Source organism: Apostichopus japonicus, chromosome 21 (assembly GCF_037975245.1).
Source record: "Apostichopus japonicus isolate 1M-3 chromosome 21, ASM3797524v1, whole genome shotgun sequence".
Classification (NCBI taxonomy): domain Eukaryota; kingdom Metazoa; phylum Echinodermata; class Holothuroidea; order Aspidochirotida; family Stichopodidae; genus Apostichopus; species Apostichopus japonicus.
In genome coordinates this window covers 8482573-8504188 of record NC_092581.1, presented here as the reverse complement: position 1 = coordinate 8504188, position 21616 = coordinate 8482573, and the positions used below count along the sequence as shown (strand labels likewise).

The 21616-nt window shown below is 37.7% G+C and overlaps 2 protein-coding genes across 6 annotated transcripts in view; both read left to right on the top strand.

The window, feature by feature from the left end:
* LOC139962626 (transient receptor potential cation channel subfamily A member 1 homolog) overlaps nt 1-7912 on the top strand; it is a 59244-nt gene extending 51332 nt beyond the window's left edge. For all 5 annotated transcript variants that reach the window (XM_071962781.1, XM_071962778.1, XM_071962779.1 and 2 more), the window contains 6 exons: nt 923-1031; nt 1638-1729; nt 2776-3000; nt 3861-3929; nt 4290-4475; nt 5059-7912. In XM_071962781.1, the coding sequence (XP_071818882.1) occupies nt 923-1031; nt 1638-1729; nt 2776-3000; nt 3861-3929; nt 4290-4475; nt 5059-5241 (864 nt within the window). In that variant the 3' untranslated portion in view covers nt 5242-7912. The remainder of the gene's footprint in view (nt 1-922; nt 1032-1637; nt 1730-2775; nt 3001-3860; nt 3930-4289; nt 4476-5058) is intronic.
* Nucleotides 7913-11430: 3518 nt separating this feature from the next.
* On the top strand, nt 11431-20882 carry LOC139962628 (scavenger receptor cysteine-rich domain-containing protein DMBT1-like). Its single transcript, XM_071962783.1, has 9 exons — nt 11431-11588; nt 12256-12591; nt 13208-13543; nt 14208-14552; nt 14826-15143; nt 16101-16430; nt 16965-17297; nt 18148-18477; nt 18877-20882. Exons 1-9 carry the CDS (start codon nt 11456-11458, stop codon nt 18993-18995), a joined length of 2580 nt encoding a protein of 859 aa, XP_071818884.1. The 5' UTR covers nt 11431-11455; the 3' UTR covers nt 18996-20882.
* The last annotated feature ends 734 nt before the right edge of the window (nt 20883-21616 follow it).

Here is a 21616-nt window from a genome sequence, read left to right as displayed (position 1 = left end):
GTTCATTGAGCACTAAACATGCAAGAATGGTTGCAGACAATCGGTAGGGACTATTAGCCAATCAAATCACAGGAATCTTGGTAAAGCATCGTTGTCTATTTTTAGCATGAAAATCTCTGTAATGAAGTTTTGGTAACCCTGTACCTTGCGGTTGATTGTTATGATATATTTATTTTCAAACAAATTCAATGATCTGTATGAGTAAGAGAACTTTTGGTTCTTGTCAGAAGAAGAAATAATGAAAGATGTTCATTCAAAAATGTGTTTTATTATGTTTTCCGTTGACCTAGTTGTGAGTGTGTACCTGGGGTTTGCAAGCAATTTGAAGATTTTGCGTCCCTGGCCAAAACATTGCGTCCCGGACCCAGAATCCTGTGTTTGTAACAATGCTGGAATACTTTCGTTATTGCTGTTATTTTAGACCACATGGTAGCCTAACTCAATGGGAATATCTTGCCTAACCATAGGTTTGCCAAAAGAAAAAAAAATCACACTGCGTAGTATTTGGGTAATAAATAAGGAACCGGGTAGTATCGCGTCGGGCGGGTATCCGGGTACCCGGATACCCCGTGCAAACACTATTTGAAAACAGTACACAATAACATGGTTATATGCTAAACTAATAAAGCTTTGGTTGACACAATCAGATTGAGCACCAAAATGTTTTGTTTTGTATTATTTGTGTTCATTTTCAATTTTGGTGGAGAATTTGGAAGGACTACCAAGTTTTTTGCAGGACTACCAAATATTTGAAAATCCTTGAAACTGGTAGTCCTTCGGACAACCTTCTGAAATTCCTGAAAATCCAACACTGCTATGTAATGTTCTTTTTGAGTCAAGTTTAGTTAAAACAAAAACACCTCCTGTTAATTGAAAACAATACACTGAATGGTAAAGTTTTGATGCTTTCATTTTTCTACAGGATTGGCAGTGGCAGTGTGGAGCCTTTGGTATATTCTTTGCCTGGTTAAACCTCATCCTCTTTATCCAGAAGTTTCCTAGACTTGGCATATACGTGGTCATGTTCACAGGTACGAGGAACAATTTCTGTGTGACATGTCTCTAGATATATGACTGACCGACTTTATTTCTGGCATAAGCTAGTCTCGCAATATTCTTTCTTCAAACTGGTGCCTTCAGTGACTGTTAAGTCTCGTAACGAAAGTTTCTACTCAACATTGCAGAACTTGGGCCCATCGTAGGAAGCAGCACTAACAAATTAATAGTTCAGCATTCTGTTAATTACACTCAATTGCAAGCAGTAGGGTGCTGTGTGTATTTCTCAGCCTTGATCATTGCAGTCTCAGTCTGGAAGTGACTTATTAAAGTGCACAATTTATCGTTTATGGGATATATCAATGCATAAATCTGTGATGTATGTGGATAACTTAAAGAAAAGCAAAGAAAAGCAATAAAGAAGTTAGGGGTGTGGGGGTGAAATAAAGTGCTGATTTAATCCCTGAGGACACCCCAAAAGTTTTTACTAAACTCAGATTGGTGGAGTGGAGGGGGGTGTTGGGGGTTGGACAGGACCAGTTTGTTTGTGGAGAGAGAGGGGTGGGGGCGGCGGTGGTACAAAACCAGTTTGTTCTTTCAAAGATTACAACATTATTTTCTTTGTTCTTTCTATTGCACAGATATTCTGAAGACATTCCTCAATTTTGTGGTTGTCTTTTTCCTGTTTATTGTGTCCTTTGCTATGGCATTCTATGCACTATTATTGAACCAGGTGAGTGTACAACCCCATCTACTTAAAATCTATGTGATACTTTCTGTTACAAAAGGTTAATACATTTGGTTGCACATAACTTATTAAAATTTTTACTTGTAAATACTGATCTTGAATAGAATACAGTGTTGTTGGTTTGGATTGGCTTTTGGCTTGTTAAGGCATTGAAGACTTGCTCATGAAGAAACTTCTCATGCCGGTAATCTGACCTAGTTTCAAATGAGGTGTAACAGAAGTGTTAAACACCACCATCGATCCCAGAAAATACACACACAACTTGCTACCGTCGGTAATTAGACACTAGTGTGCAGTCAATTCATGTAGCTACTGTCAATACCCATAACACAGTGTACATATCAGTGATGGAAATCTCAGGTCTAGATAAAAGATAACAAGGTATCACAGTTCATTACTGTCTGCATTTTGTAGTGACACCGAAAAAACTTCACTTGCAAGTAATGGAAAGTCGACTTTGTCAGAAGGCGGCACGCGGTTTGTGGGGAGTCTTCAATGCCTTTAATCTGCTGATGAAATTTACTAAAACTATAAGAATATTTCTATACATTGAAACATAATAATAATCTACTACTACTTCTATTACATACTTTTGGTACAGCTAAAATGATTGCACCTGTAAATTCCATGATTTAGGAAATCCCATCCAGAACTGAGGTCAGAGAGGTTATCAATTTTAATACAGTAGGTATCTTGACTATCAAGTGTCACATTGATAGAGCCCACACTTGCATTTAATTAGTGTGAGTTCACTAGACTGCAGATGCAACCAGCGAGTTGCTACTGTCACTCCTTGATAAACCTTTCTCCCCATAGGCAGAAGTGTATTCCCTCAGAAACTGTTTTGTTAAATACTGGTTTCGAGTTCTTCCAGAAGAGAAAAGTTTCTTTTGGAGGAAACCAAACCCTGCATGCAAACTGTGGCAAGGAATCACAAACCCTTCTGCTCATCGCATCGTTCTTGCATCCTTCTCTAATTCAATTTCCGACTGATTTTGCTTGATATTATTGTTTTTCTTTGTGTTTTGCAGACACCGTTTAATCGGATCCAACACTCTTTGATCAAGACCTTTGTTATGATGATAGGAGAATTTGAGTTCGATTCAATATTTCACTCTCAAGATTACCTCAACACTGAAGAGTTGCAGCCCGGTGAAGATAACTATTTCTTAACTCACGTGTTCTACAGTGGAACCACTTACACTGTGTTTGTTGTGTTCGCTATCATCATGTCAATACTGATCATGAACTTACTGGTAAGTGAGAGGACAGCTGTCAGGTAGAAGGGTTTGGAATATAAAGATGTAACCAGAGGGGGGAACAAGAGAGAATGAAGAGGAGAAACTGTAAGAACAGCTTCAGGTTATTCTATGGTTATCACCTCCAAAAATTTCTGCCATTGCTAAACCTACCTCCCTAGACCACCCACCCACCCCCACCCCCACCCCACCCCCTTACAAGGTAGTTCTGTTTTCCCTTTAGTGGATCTCCTATAGAAATCCTCTAAAGGGCAAGATTAAATAGGCAAGGAAAGTTTATCTGGCATCACAAAATGGAATTCTTGTACCCAAGTTGGCCAAATTTTACGAAGGTCTGCACATTCTCACCGGACCTTAGAAATTTCGTTATTTTATGATGAACATAAAATCTGGCAAAACTGAAATATGCCACACAAATTTTACCAACTGAAACAACATGATACCTCTTAAATACATTTCTTGGTACTGCTTTATTAAGTGTATCCATTGTTTCTGGTCTAAAATGTATGTTGTCAAAAGGTCAAGACAGCAGAAATTAAAAGAAAATGATAGGCTCGTGTGAAATGAAGAGCAGAATAAGGAGGTATAAGGATGTCTTGGGGGTTATCATTTCATTAACCTTAAAATTATCCTCAAAAGTTCTACAAATCCTTTCCCTCAATCCTAATTGATTTACCTCAATTGGTGGGAAGATGGGTGGGTGGAGGTGGGGGGGGGGGGGGGGGTGTAGATGGACATGAGGCAATTATCCCTTCCTATAATCTGTATGGTTCACAGTTACATTTATGGTTTTGTGTTTCTTTGTATGGGTTAGCTTTTTCATCTCATTCCACTTTGTGGTTTTGTTTGTTTGACAGGTTGGTTTGGCTGTTGATGACATTAAGGAAGTCCAGGAACAAGCACGGCTCAAACGATTTGGAATGCAGGTGATAAAAATAACTCATATTTATGAACAAATTTGATAATAAAAATTGACAAAATACTTTGTTTACAACATTGAAGTTCAATCTATGTTTTTGGTATATGTAACATTCTTGTGTTGAACCATCTCCCACTTTCTTTGACTATAGTGATTTATTTATTTGATACCTATATTTGATACTTATTTTGAGGTAGGAGGCTGTCATGTATTGAAACATCTTCTTGAAGAGTGAATCCAATTACAGATCAAACAAGTAAATTTGTGCAATTAATTGCATAATTGGCCTAACTGTTTTGACTTGATAACAGAGTAACTTCAATAAATTTTCACTGATTTGAAATTCTTTGATGTCCTCTTCTGGTAGGTGGACTTGGCCTTCGAGGTTCAGGAAGCTCTACCAATGTTCATCTGGAGGAGATCAATTACAAAGTACAAGACTGTGTACCCCAACAGAGGTGTGACAGGTTTCCTCGGCAGGACTATCAGCTGGTTCAGAGGTGACGATACCTACCTAATAGATGCAATATCAACAGCTCTCAACCCTGAACTGGTAAGCTTATCAATGTTGCCTGATTATACCCCTTGTCTCCCCCACCCCCCCACCGCCCCCAGCCACCCAACTCATCAAGGAATGCTCTCTGTACCCTAGCAAGTAAGCCATGCAGTAAAACCTGTTATATTTCCTTTCACCTTATCTTGACAAAGCTTATAGTAACACTCGCACTAATGGATACTTTTACACACCCTACTTCTTTGATCTTACAATAACAGCCTTGTTCTGCTTCAACTCCTTGAGAATTATTTTAAACATCTTGGCCATTCCCAAACATGTTTTAAGTGTTCCCTGGGATCTTAACAATTAAGAACCTCATAAGACAACAGTAATAACCCCTTTACAGTACAATAACAGCCTTGTCCTCCGCCTCCTCTCCCTTCTTGAACATTGTTTAATCACCTGGCCATGCCCAAACACACTGTGATTTTTTTTAATTGACCTTTGACCAGAAGATTGTAGCGTAGCACCTTATGATGTTATCACAGTATCTGTTTGTACATTTTAGGATTGCCTCTATTTCTTGTCATTATTATATCATTTCATTTAATGTTTATTTCTCTTATATTTTTTTGTTTAGACTGAAATTCAAGTATTGACCAAGAGACAAGATGCCATGGTCAAGGAAGTAGGAGAAATCAAGTACCGACTGAAACAGCTGAAAGTTACGAACGATTCCATCGAATCTATGCTTAAGTCTATACTAGCCAACCAGAACATCGAACATGAGGTGGACGACGTAGGTGAAGAACTGGCAGAGTAAACAGCAAGATAAGTCCATCAGAAACACCAAAGAAAAGTTAAATAGCAACAGTTAGCTCAATATTGGATTTGATGCAAGGCAGTGATACCTTTCAATGTAATGATTAAAGTGATTCCGTGATAAGTATCAGTATTTTTAAAGGTTGAAGTAAGGAAATGGTTTTGTCTTCCAGTCTGAATATAATAAATGTTAAGAAAGAAAACTAGAAAGAAAAGTGACTTGAAAGGGAATGGCATGGGATGGATACTTTTGCTGCAAAATTTGCAAGAAGTTTTAATCTCTACACAAAGGTCGCAATGATCTACGCCAGATGTATGGTTACCCACCACAAACAATATTGCCTTTTTCTTTGCAATACAGCCAGTGAAAAATGATTATTTTTCTGTAGGTTACAGCCTGCATTTATTTGCGCTAACGTCCTGTTGAACTTTTCTATGTAAACTACCAATTTGTTTTATTACCTGATAATCTTACACCTCTCTGTTAACTTAATTAAATGATTACATATATATTGAAATACTACATTTTTATTGATTATGGTAAATTGAGATTGTTGAATGATTTGAATTAACCTAACCAAAATTGCACTTTTCAACAGTACTAAACTATAGAATAAATAAACCTTTTTTTTTTCCTGTTTGTGATACATGTAATGTTTTGTGTATTCATAATGTTGTGTAAAAACAGTGATTAATAATATCATAATTGGAGATGACTCCTCTGTTTAAATTATTCCAATGTTGAAAGAGAATTGTGGTGGTGTTGTATTTTAATTACCACAGTGTGTACTGCATGTTCTTAGGGGTGTTAATTATCAAGCAATGTTTTCATAGACAGAACACAGTTTTCAGGTTTGAATCCAACTCCAGCCAATAACCTTTGTCGTTAATACTTCATCAATTGTAAGTTTCACTTAAAATGTGTTTCATGTTTTAATATCATATTTTACTACCCCCTATTTTAACTATTTAACGTCCTTGTTATATTGAGGGTTTGACGCAGTTGAGTCTGACTAATTTAAAGTTGACTTTACATGACTCAAAATGGCTCCAGAGGTGATCACTTAACTCAAATTTGTTATTTCTTTTTACTCTTAATATTATTGTTACCGCTAGATAAAAATATTGGCAAAATTAAAAATCCCATGTTCACTTAAAGTGTGTTTTTATCTGAAAACATCATGAAACCATTTTCACTTAACATCCTCATTAAATTGGATGTTTTTTTTTTTGTTTTTTTTAGGTACTTGAGTCATGTACAAAATATTGACAAAATTAATATATATATATATAAATATGCAAGAAGTTAATTTATGCAGTATTGAATGCAAATACAATGACACAAATATCCCACTGATATTTCTCAAATGGTAATGATGTATATTCGGTTTTCTTGGTAACTTGGGTAACTTTGTAAATCATGAATAGGTTTCTATTAACAGGACAATTTATTGTCTCCTTGATGCATAGTTTGTGTTGAACTTGTGTGAGTGGTACGGCACTTCAACTTGAGCAGGACTGCTATTAATGGCATACAATTCACATAGCCAGAAGGTAAGGATGCTAAATTAAATACCAAAGGGAGAGCAATATTAAGATATGTTATAGGTAAATGACAGCTTTCTTTTTCATTGTTTTCATAAGACCAAACATTTCCAGGTATTAGGATTCTGTTGTTAAAGTTTGAGATCAGATAATATTCCAAGTCTTGGTAATATTTTACAGGTTATGTACATATTAATATGGTAGATTGTGTCCTGTTTAAGTTTTGTAGGATACCATCTTCGTGAAGAAATTGGTCTTGTTTGTTATTTAGGTGATTTGGTTTTGTTTTTTTTCTTCTTGTACCAACATTTAGTTTTCTGCAACACTCAGTTCTTTCTCAGTTATATGGTATATGGGTCGAAGAGAGAATGTTATGCACGTATATACGTGTTCATGACTTAGGTCAAAGGTCACAAATGTTATACAGATCTTACATATGCTTGCAATCCTAGTATTATTATTCAGTCAATATGCAGTTGATAAAGCATGTACATTAGAGCAATACTATTGAGAGGGACCTTGTGCATTTTAGTACAAAATTTAGTAGAACTGCTATAGTAGTTTCTACATTGTTTTGTTTTCCTATATTTTGTTGTCTGTGTGTGTGTATGTGTGTGGAGCTTGAGGAGAGAGAAGGGGGGGGGGGGTGGCATACCTTCTTTACTTTGTTTGTGCCGAATTTAACCAATAAAGGTTCATAATTACCAAATGTTGTTATGATGTAATCATAAGCACACAGCAGATCATGCAGGTGTCAACATCTCTGTTATTTATACATTCATTACCCAATTCTTTCAAGACAACAGGGAGAATATAGAATATTATGATTGGTAAATACAGGGTCTTAGACAGGTGTGAATGCATGGATCCACATCAGCTCTCTAGAGGGGGGGGGGGGGGGGCAAGGGACACGGATCCACTGTGGTTTTTCTAAAATTTTAAAGTATAGATGGTCTGTTACACTTGTGTAATATATTTATATCCAGAAATTCCTTTCTATCTTTTTTTTTTCCTTATATGTGATGATAATTTTTCTAACACAGATATTAACTAACAGTTAATGGTTTCATTGTCTATATAAAGTATTCAATCAGATTCAATATCACTTAACTTTATGAGTTACTAGACTTAACTGTTTTTGTGTGTTGTTTCTTGCATAACAAAGGGAACATTTATCCAAACCCATTGCTTCCCAACTTGTGGCAATATGCATATTTTCAGAATTGTATAAATCTTCCACATCGGAGGATGTCCCATCACTGCCCCTTCTCTGTCCCTTCTCTGCCCCTTATCTCCCCTTCTCTGTAGTACTGCATTTACAACAGATACTACCGTACTGTACATATGTGTGAGCCATTACCATAGATGATCATATCCTCGTTGTTTTGAAATCATCCCCACCCCCTTCCTTCCCTCCCTCCCTTGACGTTAAGAAGTACATAAAGAGTAAAACATCAGTTCCGTAGGACTTTCACTAATTAGTCACCGCTATTTCCATTCTACAGTTAGACAAAAATCCTTAGGGTTGTGTATGTTACAGTGTTATCCAATGCTACATAACACACTAGTTATGCTTTATGACCCAAGAGATATCTGATCTTTCACAACACTTCCTCGTAGGCTTGGTCTGCAAACTTATCATTTCGGGGTCATTGAAGTTCCTAGCATGTTCTGTTCCTCGACGAATTGGTCAGTTAATGTGCACAGGATTCCAAAGTTGGGTCCGACTTCTACTCCCCCACCCCCCTACCACCCCGATTGATTTAGGTTAGGGACATGAACCATTATTGAAGGGCCTCCTCAGAGAAGTGATCTAATTATTTGCCACTATTTTTTCCGACTGAACGTTCTACCCCCACTGACGATGGTGTGAGGTTCCTCCCGACCCTCCACTCTCCTTCCCCACCTTAACGCACGCCACTGGATTGGGGTTGTAGTTTAATATTAGTATATTTAATAACAGTATATTTATGCATGTCATCCCGCTTTTTCTAAAAACTCTACATAATTCTTCTGCTTCAAAAAGATGTGTTGTGAACTTGTGATACATTAGACCTTCACAAGACGTCAGTGCAACACAAGTGATGTTTTCCTAAGATACACTAGATCACCGATTGATTTAGGTTAGGGACATGAACCACTATTGAGGGGCCTCCCCAGAGAAGTGATCTAATTCTTTGCCACTATTTTTTTCCGACTGAACGTTCTACCCCCACTGACGATGGTGTGAGGTTCCTCCCGACCCTCCACTCTCCTTCCCCACCTTAACGCACGCCACTGGAATGGGGTTGTAGTTTAATATTAGTATATTTAATAACAGTATATTTATGCATGTCATGCCGCTTCTTCTAAAAACTCTACATAATTCTTCTGCTTCAAACAGATGTGTTGCGAACTTGTGATACATTAGACCTTCACAAGACGTCAGTGCAACACAAGTGATGTTTTCCTAAGATAACCGGTACCAGCCATCATCATTATCGGTGCTTACACAAAGTCTTCATTTATACCAAATCAGTTTTTTGTTTTTTTGCAAGAAGTACAAAGTCTGTTTTCAGATCCGATACGGCATGAAACCATGGAACTGTTTACTGATAAGCATTAGAAAGGGTGGGTTTCTAAGTAAGACGAGGATTCAGTTGCCACGTGACTCGATCGAAAATATAGTGGGGTGGGAGAGGAAGACATGTTGATGTGATTTCATCCTCGTTCATCGAAAACACCAGATTCCAAATGATATGATGTGTGCTAATCAAGTCATTTTAGCCTGTTTTGGCCCGATCGAATACAAAAGATGGAACATTGTATACTTAATCGTTGAATATATGTTACATAATGTCTTTGGTAGACACAATAATCAATTTAGAATATCGCATACCTCCTTATCTGAATTCTATGTGCGCCATCATCTGTTTGAGTGTACGCCGACCTAGACTTCATACCGGGCTATGTTAATTAACCCATCAAAGACGGCGACTACAAAACAGTATAAGCAGTCTGTAACAAGGGCGTAGGCACCGGGGGGCTGGGGGAGCCAGCCCCCAGTGAAAAATATGGGGGGCGGAAGTATCATTCCGCCCCCCCCCCCCCGCTCCGCAAGTCAGAAAACCCCTTTTTCATTTCCAAATGAGAAAAAAATCTCATTTGGAGCACCAAATTGCATTTAAGGCCAGGTGAAAATGCAAAATTCTTTACAAAATGGAGTGGGAGTTGAAGTGTGCTATATTGCACCAAATTGCATCTGAGGCCACCTGAAAATGCAAAAAAATTCCAAAGGGAAGGGGGACACCCCCTCCCCTTAGACCCCTCCCCCAGGCCGGCCATCAGTCTTCAGCCCCCCCCCCCCACTCAAAAGTAACTTCCTACGCCACTGGTCTGTAAACATGTACAAATCCTCACACAAGTATATCTAACACCGTCATGCAGTGCTCTAAATGTTTGGGAGTGGTTACTTGAGTCAAATTATGACAAATTGTTTATTGATAAGCCTATATCAATTTGTGAGTCATCTGTAAATTGTACACGTGTTTGGCTTTGTAAACTTAAACCTGTTGACTCACATTGAACAAATACTACAAGTCTGTTGAAGTTTTATAGATAGTTAAAGCAAACGTCATTTAAGTAGACCGCATGCGTTAAATGACAATGGCGCCTTAAATGACAATGGCGCCTTAAATAACAATGGCGCGTTAAATGACAATGGCGCGCTTAATGACAATGGCGCGTTAAATGACAATGGCGCATTAAATGAAAATGGCGTGTTGTTGAACAAAGTAAAGATAACGTATGAAAATCAGAATTTGGCGTGAATGTATATTTTGCACTAGATGTTGTAAAACGGATTAACTCTGACGTAAAGGTAGATATGTTGGACAGCGAGGGAGGGTGTGGGTGATTTGGTTTATCACCTTTCAAAATAGCGAGGATCACTTCATAATCTACCTATATATTTGAGGAGCCTGGGCTTTCTTTCTTCTGAAATGACAGTACAGCATTCAAGGACCTGAATCCCTCACTCAAGAATTAACGATTACTCGTGGTATAAAGAAGAAAGGATAATTTTACTTAACTTGAAACCCGTCAGTCTTCATGTGGCTGCTCAGAGCATTACGTCATTTTTCCAGGCAAATAAAGAAGAAAAGAACTCGCTTTCTTCCTTTACCTTAGTTAACTTTGATTAATCACCAAACAAACAATATTTTTCGCCTTTGTTTCTTCTACCTTAGCATTCCTACAATACAGTAAGTTCCTTCCACGGCTTACTTGATATTCGGTTATATGTGTTAAGTCATACTATGGACGATATTGAGTATTTCTTCTCAACTGAAAGGGGATCGTTTAAAGCTGCTAAATTATTAGCCGAATGCACTGTTTCTCACATGCAATGCAATACACTTGTTAGAAAAGTGTTTATTTGCTAGGCTAACTTTTATTGATGTTTCAATAGTTTGAACTCTGTAAATCTCGAAGAACCCCGCCAGAACAAATGCATGGTGGGGAATCAAAGTTATTACGTCAAGGTTATAATAAAATCTTTATAATGCGTCATATAGTTATAGTGCGCATGTCAAACGGCCAAAAGCTCCAGATTCAATGAAACACCGTGTATGCGGTATCAAAGTCCATGATTCGTTCGTTAATTAATTATTTGTTAATTAGGAGATGTTAAAATGACAATAAAGATACTGCTGTGCATTGCTCAAACGCTGCACGTTCGCCTTTCATCCAACAGCCTCAAAATGACCGTGGAACATACACTATGTATGTTTGTACTTATTCCAATGTTATATCTTCAAGGAGAAGGTAAGTCGTGTAAGAGGTTAATTTAACATTATATTGCTTTGCTGAACTTTATTTTAGAAAGGAGAACTTTACGCGAATATGTATTTCATAGTATAGTTGGTAACGTTGAGTTAACATCATAACAACGCTGATGGTAATGTTTGTGGCTTGGAGCTTTCATCAACAATAATCTCTACTTTCCGCTACGAGTAACGAGTTAATAATTTTGTTTACGTCCAATGCTTGAGCTGATGTTCTACCGCGCATGTATGCATATACAAGCCTATAAAAATAATGATATATTTGACGCGAGTTTATGTTGCACGTATATATATCTATCTATATATATATATATATATATATATATATATATATATATATATATATATATATATATATATATATATATATATATATATATAGCATATAGGCATATAATAGTCTTCTCGGTTTTTAGATTATTGTGTTCGTATTTTACATACTGTTTAATTTTCGTTTATGTGTTTTCTAGACTTTTTATTCCTTTGATTTCTCTGTCTTTTTGTTTCTATTTGTGTTAGGTTTTGTAAAGTGCCTAGAGGCCTTTAGGTATTTGGCGCTCTATTAAGAACTGATTTAGTATATTATTATAATGGCAAGAACAAAATATATCTTCTCTTCTATTTAATTCCTGTCACGAAATATATAGGTTTCGAGAATGGAGAAACACGGTTAGTGGGAGGAGAGTCGCCAAACCAAGGAAGGTTAGAGGTGTATTACCAGGGCAAGTGGGGTACTGTGAGTGGGGGGTCTACTTGGGATTTGTCCGACTGCTCAGTTACATGCAGACAGCTTGGTTTTGGTCAGCCCTTAGGATGCTTTAGTGACGCAGAGAGGTTTGGGGAAGGAATTGGTGAAGTCGCCTGGGAGTACGTTAAATGTGTCGGTAATGAAGGACTCCTTGGTGAGTGTGACTACTCTGCCTGTGTCTATGGATGTTCAGATCATCGCCGAGACGTAGGAGTTTTCTGTGCGACAGATTTCCGTAAGTTTTTTATTGTTATCGCATGCGACTCAAGGTCAATCGTGTAAATAAATATTGTTAATTATACGCATCTTAACATTACGTTTAAAATGATGACGAAAACACATGCATGCTTGACACATGAGAGGCAAACAAACATTTTACTTATGTATTCTCCTTTGATTTAGTAGATTGATAAGTAATATTGATCGATACCACACATATAAGTAATAACATTAAAATGGATTTAAACATGATGAATTTAATGCCTTTGATATTCCTTTGAATTAGTGACCAAAATGGTTGATACGAACACGGGAGTCATATTGCAATTTGAATATTCATCTAAAAATGTTAACGTTTTATCTGAAAATGTGGACGTTCGTTATATGGTTCGTTTTATCGTTCGTTATATCGTTTCAACTTGATTTCGAACTGTTGATGTTTTAGGTCATACGGTTGATGTTTTATCTCGATATTTTTTACATTTAGTTGTTTTATCCCAAAATGTTAAAGTTTCATTTCGAAAATGTGATGTTTTCAAAGTTCCGAATTTTATGGTGAAATTTGTTTCCTAAAAATATTGACACTTACTCTTGTGTTGTTATTTTCACAACATTTATAATTCTACATGCAGCTGACGGTGAGTCTAATGGTGATGTCCGTATAATACAGGGCGATTTACCCAACGAAGGACGGTTAGAGGTTTTTTACGGAGGTTCTTGGGGGACGGTATGCAACGCTGATTGGGGATTGCGTGACACCGATGTTGTTTGCCGAATGCTAGGATACGACCGCGGAGTACTTCCGCCAGATTTTATTGAATACGGCGGAGGAGAGGGGTTAATAATGTTGCAATCGGTAGAGTGCAAGGGCTACGAACAAACACTGAATGACTGCGTCCATTCTCGATGGTTAAAACACAATTGTGGTCACCACCAGGACATCGGCATACGATGCATCAACTCAGAAGGTGCGTAGGGGATCATGAGGGGTGGTGGGGTGGGAGGTGTGCTCATACAACCTCTTTCAACCTCACAGAACAATTCAAAGTAGTCATTAGAACAACAATGGGTTTAGAGATGGAAGATGGTTCCCTGACCTCACATGAGGTGTTGGCTTCAACTTCCCCAGAGCCAACTCCTTCCTTTATGAATTCGCCCCTATTATTTACATTATTATTACGTATTTAAACATCAATATGTTTATTACACGTTGTTATTAACTATGTAGTTGAAACGTTTCTAAAATTTTATGAACTGAAAATTTTGATGTTGGAACTGGGATTTTTTCTCACGTCAAGATGGAAAATAATGATCTCTATGTTTATTATGGATTTGCAAACTCCCGTCCTGTCATGTAGGTTAATGTCACATTAAAGTACAATACATCACACGAAATGTCACACAAAACCATACTGCCACACCTCACACCACAACTGCCACAGCATGCCACCCAATATTGTGCCGCACCACAAAACAACATTCTGCACCACATGGTACTTCACTATGAGAAATCACATGACAATGTCCTCAACATGACATTATATCACATGACGTCACATCACATTATATTATCCCTCCCTGTATAACAGTTTCGCATGATATGTCATGTACTAATTGATTTTATCATTGCAGATCTCTATGAGGGAGCGATACAACTTTTGCATGGCAACACTACCTCCGAGGCAGAGGGAAGGGTTGAAGTTTACCACAACCAGACATGGGGCTCCATCTGTGCCGATAACTGGGACTTGGCTGACGCAACTGTCGTCTGCAGACAGTTGGGATTCTCTGGAGCCTTGAAAGCGGTCACTGATGGATTCTTTGGTGACAGTGGTAGACCAATAGGAATCGCTGTTGATGGTTTCCGTTGTCGAGGTACAGAGGGTCAGCTTTGGGAATGCGTCCGCTACCCATTGTACTACAGCAACTGCACTAGTCTTTTTGAAGCTGCTGTTGTCTGTGACACCGTACCTGTTGGTAAGTAGATAAACCGGTAATCTTTGGTTGAATGTAAATTAGTGAAAGAGTCGTGTTTTTCCTTCTTTCAGTTGGGTATGCAAAGGTAAACTGATGCAAATACCAGTAATTTAGGAATTCCGGCGCTATGTTAGTTTGGGCAAAATTACCCTTTCTTACATATTTCGACATACCATGAAAATGTCGTCTGGATTCGTAATAAAAAACTTCTCTTCACCAATGTTTTACAGTTTACATGATTTTCTTACCTACATTTCTTTTCCGTTTCTCTAGGAATCTACCGAACAGGTGACGTTCGAATTTTGGAGGACTCCAACGTTGTTGAGGTTTACTACGCAGGCGCATGGGGAACAATCTGCCCACAAGACTGGGATGTTGAGGATGGTGATGTGATATGTCAGTGGCTAAGTCAATCCTATGCATGGAAGGTATCAGAATGGTTTGATCCAAGCAATACAACGTCTGACGTCATAGTTACTGATGTCCAGTGTACCGGTGATGAGGGCAGTATAGTGGAATGCAATACAGGCCAGTGGCACATCAACGACTGTGCGGTCAAGTCCTTTGCAACAGTGTCATGTACAGAACCAGGTAATTAACATACACATATAATTGTCTAATCGAGCCAACTATAGACAGAGATGCTAAATCAGAAATTTGAGCCAATTTTGTTGCCATTATATGAGGGCGCTACAAAGAGTTACCAGAATACATCAGTAATGTAAACTGTACAGAGTGTTTGCCATAGCTTTAATAGGGCTCACTTTGTCTTAAACAACAACTTTATAAGATCGTACTTATCACGGAGGAAGTGAATCTACAGATTTGACTGATGAAGGTAAGACAAATAAATTTGTCTTGGGGATATTCCGGTGGCAGGCAGTGGGATTTAATATTCCACACCTTGGTTGAAAATCACAGACCAATATCTTGTTCGTACCTCGATAATGGTTGGCTGAAATGTGAGCTATTTTGACAGACACAATCCCGCAATTATTCTTCCAGTCAAAGGATCACAGTATAGGATTATTTATGATGTCATCACGGTATTTTATGTTCAGAATTCTTACTATTGTAATCTCCTTGTTGATTTTTCCTTAAACTGTGATACATTTGGAATGTTTCCTCAGCTCTCAAGTTTCTTTGTATTGAGAATTCCATTAAAAAGCAATTTTTTGTTGATAAAATTGGCAGGCACCATATCACAATTTTTGGAGGAACAGTAACGCTTTGACGTTGTCGACTATAGTTTCCCCCAAAAAAAATCGTCTAACATTTGACAGTAACACCGTCTGACTTATAGAATTACTTTATGTAACTGTCTGGAGAGCGACTCATTAAGAAGCAAAATTACGTAACCATGTAAATCTAAAATATTAACAAAATACTCATAAGTTTACTTGCTAAATTCCATCCAAAAACCTAATTAAGAGACAAAGGCAAACGATATCCACGATACAAATGTTTGTTGTTGTTTTTTCTTATCTTTTTTTCGTTTTGTTATTGTTTATCATTTCGTTCTTTTAAATTTATTAATTTATAACCCAGACACCAGTAGAGTTCGGTTGGTAGGTGGGTCTGTTCCGAATGAAGGTCGCCTTGAGGTCTTCTACGGCGTTTGGGGAACAGTTTGTGAGGAAGGATTTGATCTTTTCGACGCACAGGTCGTTTGCCGTGAACTTGGATACAGAGGAGCGTTTGCGATCAGAGAAGGTGGTTACTTTGGTGAAGGAACTGATCCTGTGTTATTTGAAGGCCTTGAGTGCACGGGCTCAGAAAGGACCTTATACAGTTGCTTGAAGGGTGACTGGGGTGTGACTGGGTGCTCCCATGCCAGAGACGTTGGGGTCATTTGCGTTCCTGATTACGAGGAGAAAGGTAAAACAAAAACAGCAGAAATCAAGAAATGAAACATACCATGTGATAAACTTTTGAAAATGGCAAGATTAATTTAGACCATTGATCTCTTTACCCTACACATTGGGTATGAGTCAATCACGTGCAAACAGTATATCCGAATTCAAATGTTTCGCATTGAAACGCTGTCACATTGCATTTGCAAACAACTACATTGGGGCATGTTGAGACTTTTTAGACGAAAGCTTGTAGCAGGCAAAAAGTCTTTAATATGTCTTTTTGTACATTACTGTAAATCATGAGTTTGACAATCCAGTTTAGATATAATTCCATTGTCTATATGTCTTAATTTGTTGACATCAGGTGTTTTGAACGGTTTTGATGTGAGTCATGATAATGCCGACAAAAGTGTCGGTTGAAAAATATTAGAAAAATATGGTCAACTGTAAAGTTCTTTGTGTGAAATAACAAAACGAAATGATCTTCATATTGGATAATCACATACGGAACACAATGAAAGGCTACTTTAATTGTTGTGTAAATGTTTCTCTAAAGGCTCAGAAGCAGCGGTTCGTTTAAGGGACGGCAAAAACGGAAACAACGAAGGTAGAGTGGAGATATTCCATGACGGTGAATGGGGTACAGTATGTGATGATAACTGGAGCACTTATATGTACAGTGACGATGCTGTTTGTAAACAGCTAGGTTACAAAACTTCTCGACAGGCTGTAACGAACGGTTACTTTGGAGAAGGAACAGGAAACATTATGTTAGATGACGTGTCTTGCTCAGTTTATGATAACTTCCTGTACAACTGTGACCATGATGGATGGTTCCAACACGACTGCACGCATGATGAAGATGTGGGTGTGGTGTGCTACATTGCAGGTATTTATATATAGGCCTATGTGTATATCACCACGGATGAAATATACGCATCATGGGTTATAGTGTACGCTTAGTGCTCTTCATAACAGAAGGTAGCCTTTGTCGAAAGTTGACTTATAAATGGGATTTATAAGGATGCTATTTTTAAGAATGTACAAGAATATAGTTCATGCTGAACACGTCAGTATTAGCATGCCACAGCGGTAGCATGAGAGTAACGATAACATTAATGGAGGCTTACAAGTGCATCATTAACTTCAATCGGATGGAAACCTTACGAGAGGTGCACAGGGGGTGCTGTTGGGCAAATTTCGTTGTAACCGTGTTTAAATCATTGGCGTGTAGTCAGCGTGTTGGAATGTCAGCTTGAGATATTTCACTATCGGCTCCCTTGCATGACACCTGCATGCCCGTGCATGACACCTGCATGCCCATTGCATGACACCTGCATGATACTGTCCTTGGAAATTGTATCGTAAAACATTTAACTATATCCAAGGATCATAATATATGTCTTCTTTTGAGTTCCGCTTAAGTCTAATGACTATGTTGTAATATTTCAGTGTTCTTTATATTACCATTTTTGAATAAACTAAAAGTGTTCGAAACTCAAACACTCAATGTAGAAACGCAATGATGAACTGTTGATCTTGAAAGCATATTGAGGTTGCGTCCTTTGGTTGGTTGTACCGCAGAAAATCAAAGCTTTACTGCGTCAACAGGTTAGCAGTCTTTAGTTTGGTATGTCGGTGTGTCCCGTCTAAAAGAGCAGACGTAATTAAACTAGATCAATGTCTATGAGACAGCAATGTTCTTCAAACCAGGATTTTATATTGCAATTTGTTTCCAGACCACTACGATTCCCGACTTCGCAATGGAGCAGACGCATTTTCTGGCAATGTGGAGATTTTCGAGGGCGGTACCTGGCATGTTATTGCCTTTGCGAACTTTACCCAATCCGAAGCTGAGGTAGTCTGTCATCAGCGAGGACTAGTAGAGATAGACAGTGTGTACCTTGAAGCTGCGTCGCTGGTAGATGAGCACGTACCTTACTTCAACGGTATGTTCTCTTGCACAGGGAACGAGGAAGATCTACGGGATTGCGTTATGACACCTGTTGACCTCACTGACAGTACAGAAGGGCTCCAACCGGCTTTTATACAGTGCAATGTTGATGAAGGTATGCTATCGATTTATATAAATAAATATAAATATATGAATTTATATATATATATATATATATATATATATATATATATATATATATATATATATATATATATATATATGTATATATATATACATATATATATATATATGTATATATAAATATATATATATTTAAATATATATTGATATTTATATATATATATATATATATATATATATATACATATATATATATATAAATTAATATTTATATATATTTATATATATATATATACATATATATATAAATATATATATGTATATATATATATATATATATATATATATATATATATATATATATATAAATATATATATATATATATGTATATTCAATCTTCATTCAATCTGTTTTTTATTACGTTAATAGGTTTGACTGGGGGACAAATAGCGGCTATTGTGATCGGTGTTCTTGTGGGCGCCTTTCTAATCGCTGGAGTGATGATCTTCCTCCTAACGAGAAAACAGAGAACTAGTTCCTCAGTTTAATCTAAGAAGAAGGTTTAAAGTCAACAGCAGCTATCTCCCCGTGCTTCATAATATGAAGATAAACCCAGTCGTGTCTGATACATGAAGCTTAGCAAACAACAGGGTTCATACCTGCACGATATGTTTCTGCGGATATGTTTCATTGTTTATTATTTAACATTTAAGTTTTAAATGTTTTTGTGATTGTTTACCATGTTATTTTTAAGGGGTGGCAATCGTGTATTAGCCATTGGTATCCTTCATTTGAGCTTCTCGAATACCTAACTATGTAACTGTAAAGGATCGCACATGATTTCAATATGTGCACAGCTATAGCAATACTATGTTTCAGAGGCCGGGCCGCGAATATTTTTTTCCCAAACTGATCTGACACTGAAATTATTTCCTCGATTCTGATTGGCTCTCAGCGAGCAAGTTATATACTTTAGTTTCAACATGGATCCATCAAGGGCGCCAGCCCCCCCCCCCCCCCAGTGAAAAACATGGAGGGGCGGAAGTATCATTCCGCCTCCCCGCTTCGCAAGTCAAAAAAACCCTTTTTCATTTCCAAATGAGAAAAAAATCTCATTTGGAGTACCAAATTGCATCTAAGACCAGGTGAAAATGCAAAATTATATACAAAATGGAGTGGGTGGGTTGAAGTGTGCTATATTGCACCAAATTGCATCTGAGGCCACCTGGAAATGCAAAAAAATTCCAAAGGGGAGGGGGACACCCCCTCCCCTTAGACCCCTCCCCCAGGCCGGCCATCAGTCTTCAGCCCCCCCCCCCCACTCAAAGGTACCTTCCTACGCCACTGGGATCCATCCATACTCTGTCGATATCAGTATGATCAACACGAACATATTCAAGATATAGCCTACACATTAGCAACTTTCCAGAACTTTTGGTAGGTATAAACGAAAGTATATAGTTATCTTAACACAATGAAGCAACTACTCCCAACTACTGCGCCCATTATAGGCAGTCCTCGATCGTTTGTTTACTCGCTTGACTCCGCTCTACACAGCACATGTAATGTAGCCTACTGTACTGTGTATAGCATACAAAACAATAAAACAGTGCATTTGTAATTGTATACATGTAGCCGATGTACATATGTACGAGGTGTTTGTGTACATTCGGAGTTGCGATACTTTTAGTTTTATAATCATAAATTCAAAATGTATTCAGTCAATGAACCATGATATGCCTAGTCAAATATGCAGTGGCCATGAAGACGGCGAGTGAGTGTGTACCATCCAGTGAGTGTACACAAAAAAAGGCATTTGACGATATGTCTGTGTCTTTTGACTTGTTCGCTGTTTGACGTGCTCGCTGAGAACCAATCTGAATCGAGGAAATAATTTAAGTGTCAGTTTAGTTTGGGAATAAAATATTCGCGGCCGGGCTATGTCGTAAATTCATTATTCTTTTAGATATGTTTCAGAAATAAGCTCAGCTCTTTCTGGAGATTTCACATCACCACAGCATTATGAAGATATGTATAATATCAGAAATTTACTCTTTTATGAAACATAAAGTATCGTAACGCTGACAGAACATTGTAACGATTTTGTTGGCCAAAAAAACCTCCGTGAATTTTGTTTTATTGTTATCGGGAATGTACTAGATGAAGGATAACAATGCATTTCTATCACAACTATTATCGTCATTCTGTGACAACTCCTGCCTCAGATGAAAAATATGAAGTTCAGTTTGAGAGGCCTTATATACCCTCAGTGTAAACTAAACTGATGGTATAGTAATATTATCTTAAGAAAAATGTATACCAAGTCTATATTAATAACATTGTTTAAAGCACATCATCACTATTATATCTTAAAATATGTCGATGCGACCAAGTCGTTTTTTATAAGTTAACAGATCAATAAAGTTATTTGGTTTCATCAACGAACAAATGCATCAACATATAATGTTATGATCATAAATGATGATCATGTTTTGGTGAAGCTATAAGAGATTAAAGAGGCTCGTAGGCGAGAGGATACTAGGCGACACCCACGCCCCCCCCCCACACCCACGCCCCCCCCCAACCCATTTGTATCATAATTTCTATTATAGGGTTAATATAGCTTAACATGATAGAAACAGTATGTCATAGCGTTAGACTGTCAATATTAACAAAATGTAAAATGTACATCTCTCCATCTCACTGATGCTTTTTCACATCATCACTGGAAAATAATACTCTCAACATGTCTCAACATGTTCAATACTCTTGCCTTAGCCTATTATTATTTGGCAGATACCACTATAACCTGTGGTAAAGGGAAGATATTTGCTTGTTCTTACTGTTTCGTCGACAGAGGCTGTACTTCTGCTACTCCGGATGTACACAATTATTTGCAAACTACATCACCTTTTTTAATAGACGATACAGCCAAAACCTATAACTGGTATTATATAGCATACTGTAAATTTAATGCCAGGCAGTAACGAAAAGAATGAACTTATCACACGCGAATAAATTCTCCTAATTTCCAAGAACATTTCGTCTCGAGTTTATAGTGATGGTGGTGTGTATGTGAGGTGGTGGGTAAGAGGGACACTCTACTGGCAAACCGTACGTAGCCTCCTGCGAACCTTTGCACTAAGGCCCATAGACAGGCCAGGCAAAG

Bases quoted from the DNA above. Each gene is read 5' to 3' on its own strand.
- LOC139962628 (XM_071962783.1), top strand. From the start codon at position 11,456: ATGACAATAAAGATACTGCTGTGCATTGCTCAAACGCTGCACGTTCGC. The intron at 11,589-12,255 runs GTAAGTCGTGTA...CGAAATATATAG, and splicing joins GTTATATCTTCAAGGAGAAG to GTTTCGAGAATGGAGAAACA. The intron at 15,144-16,100 runs GTAATTAACATA...TTTATAACCCAG, and splicing joins AGTGTCATGTACAGAACCAG to ACACCAGTAGAGTTCGGTTG.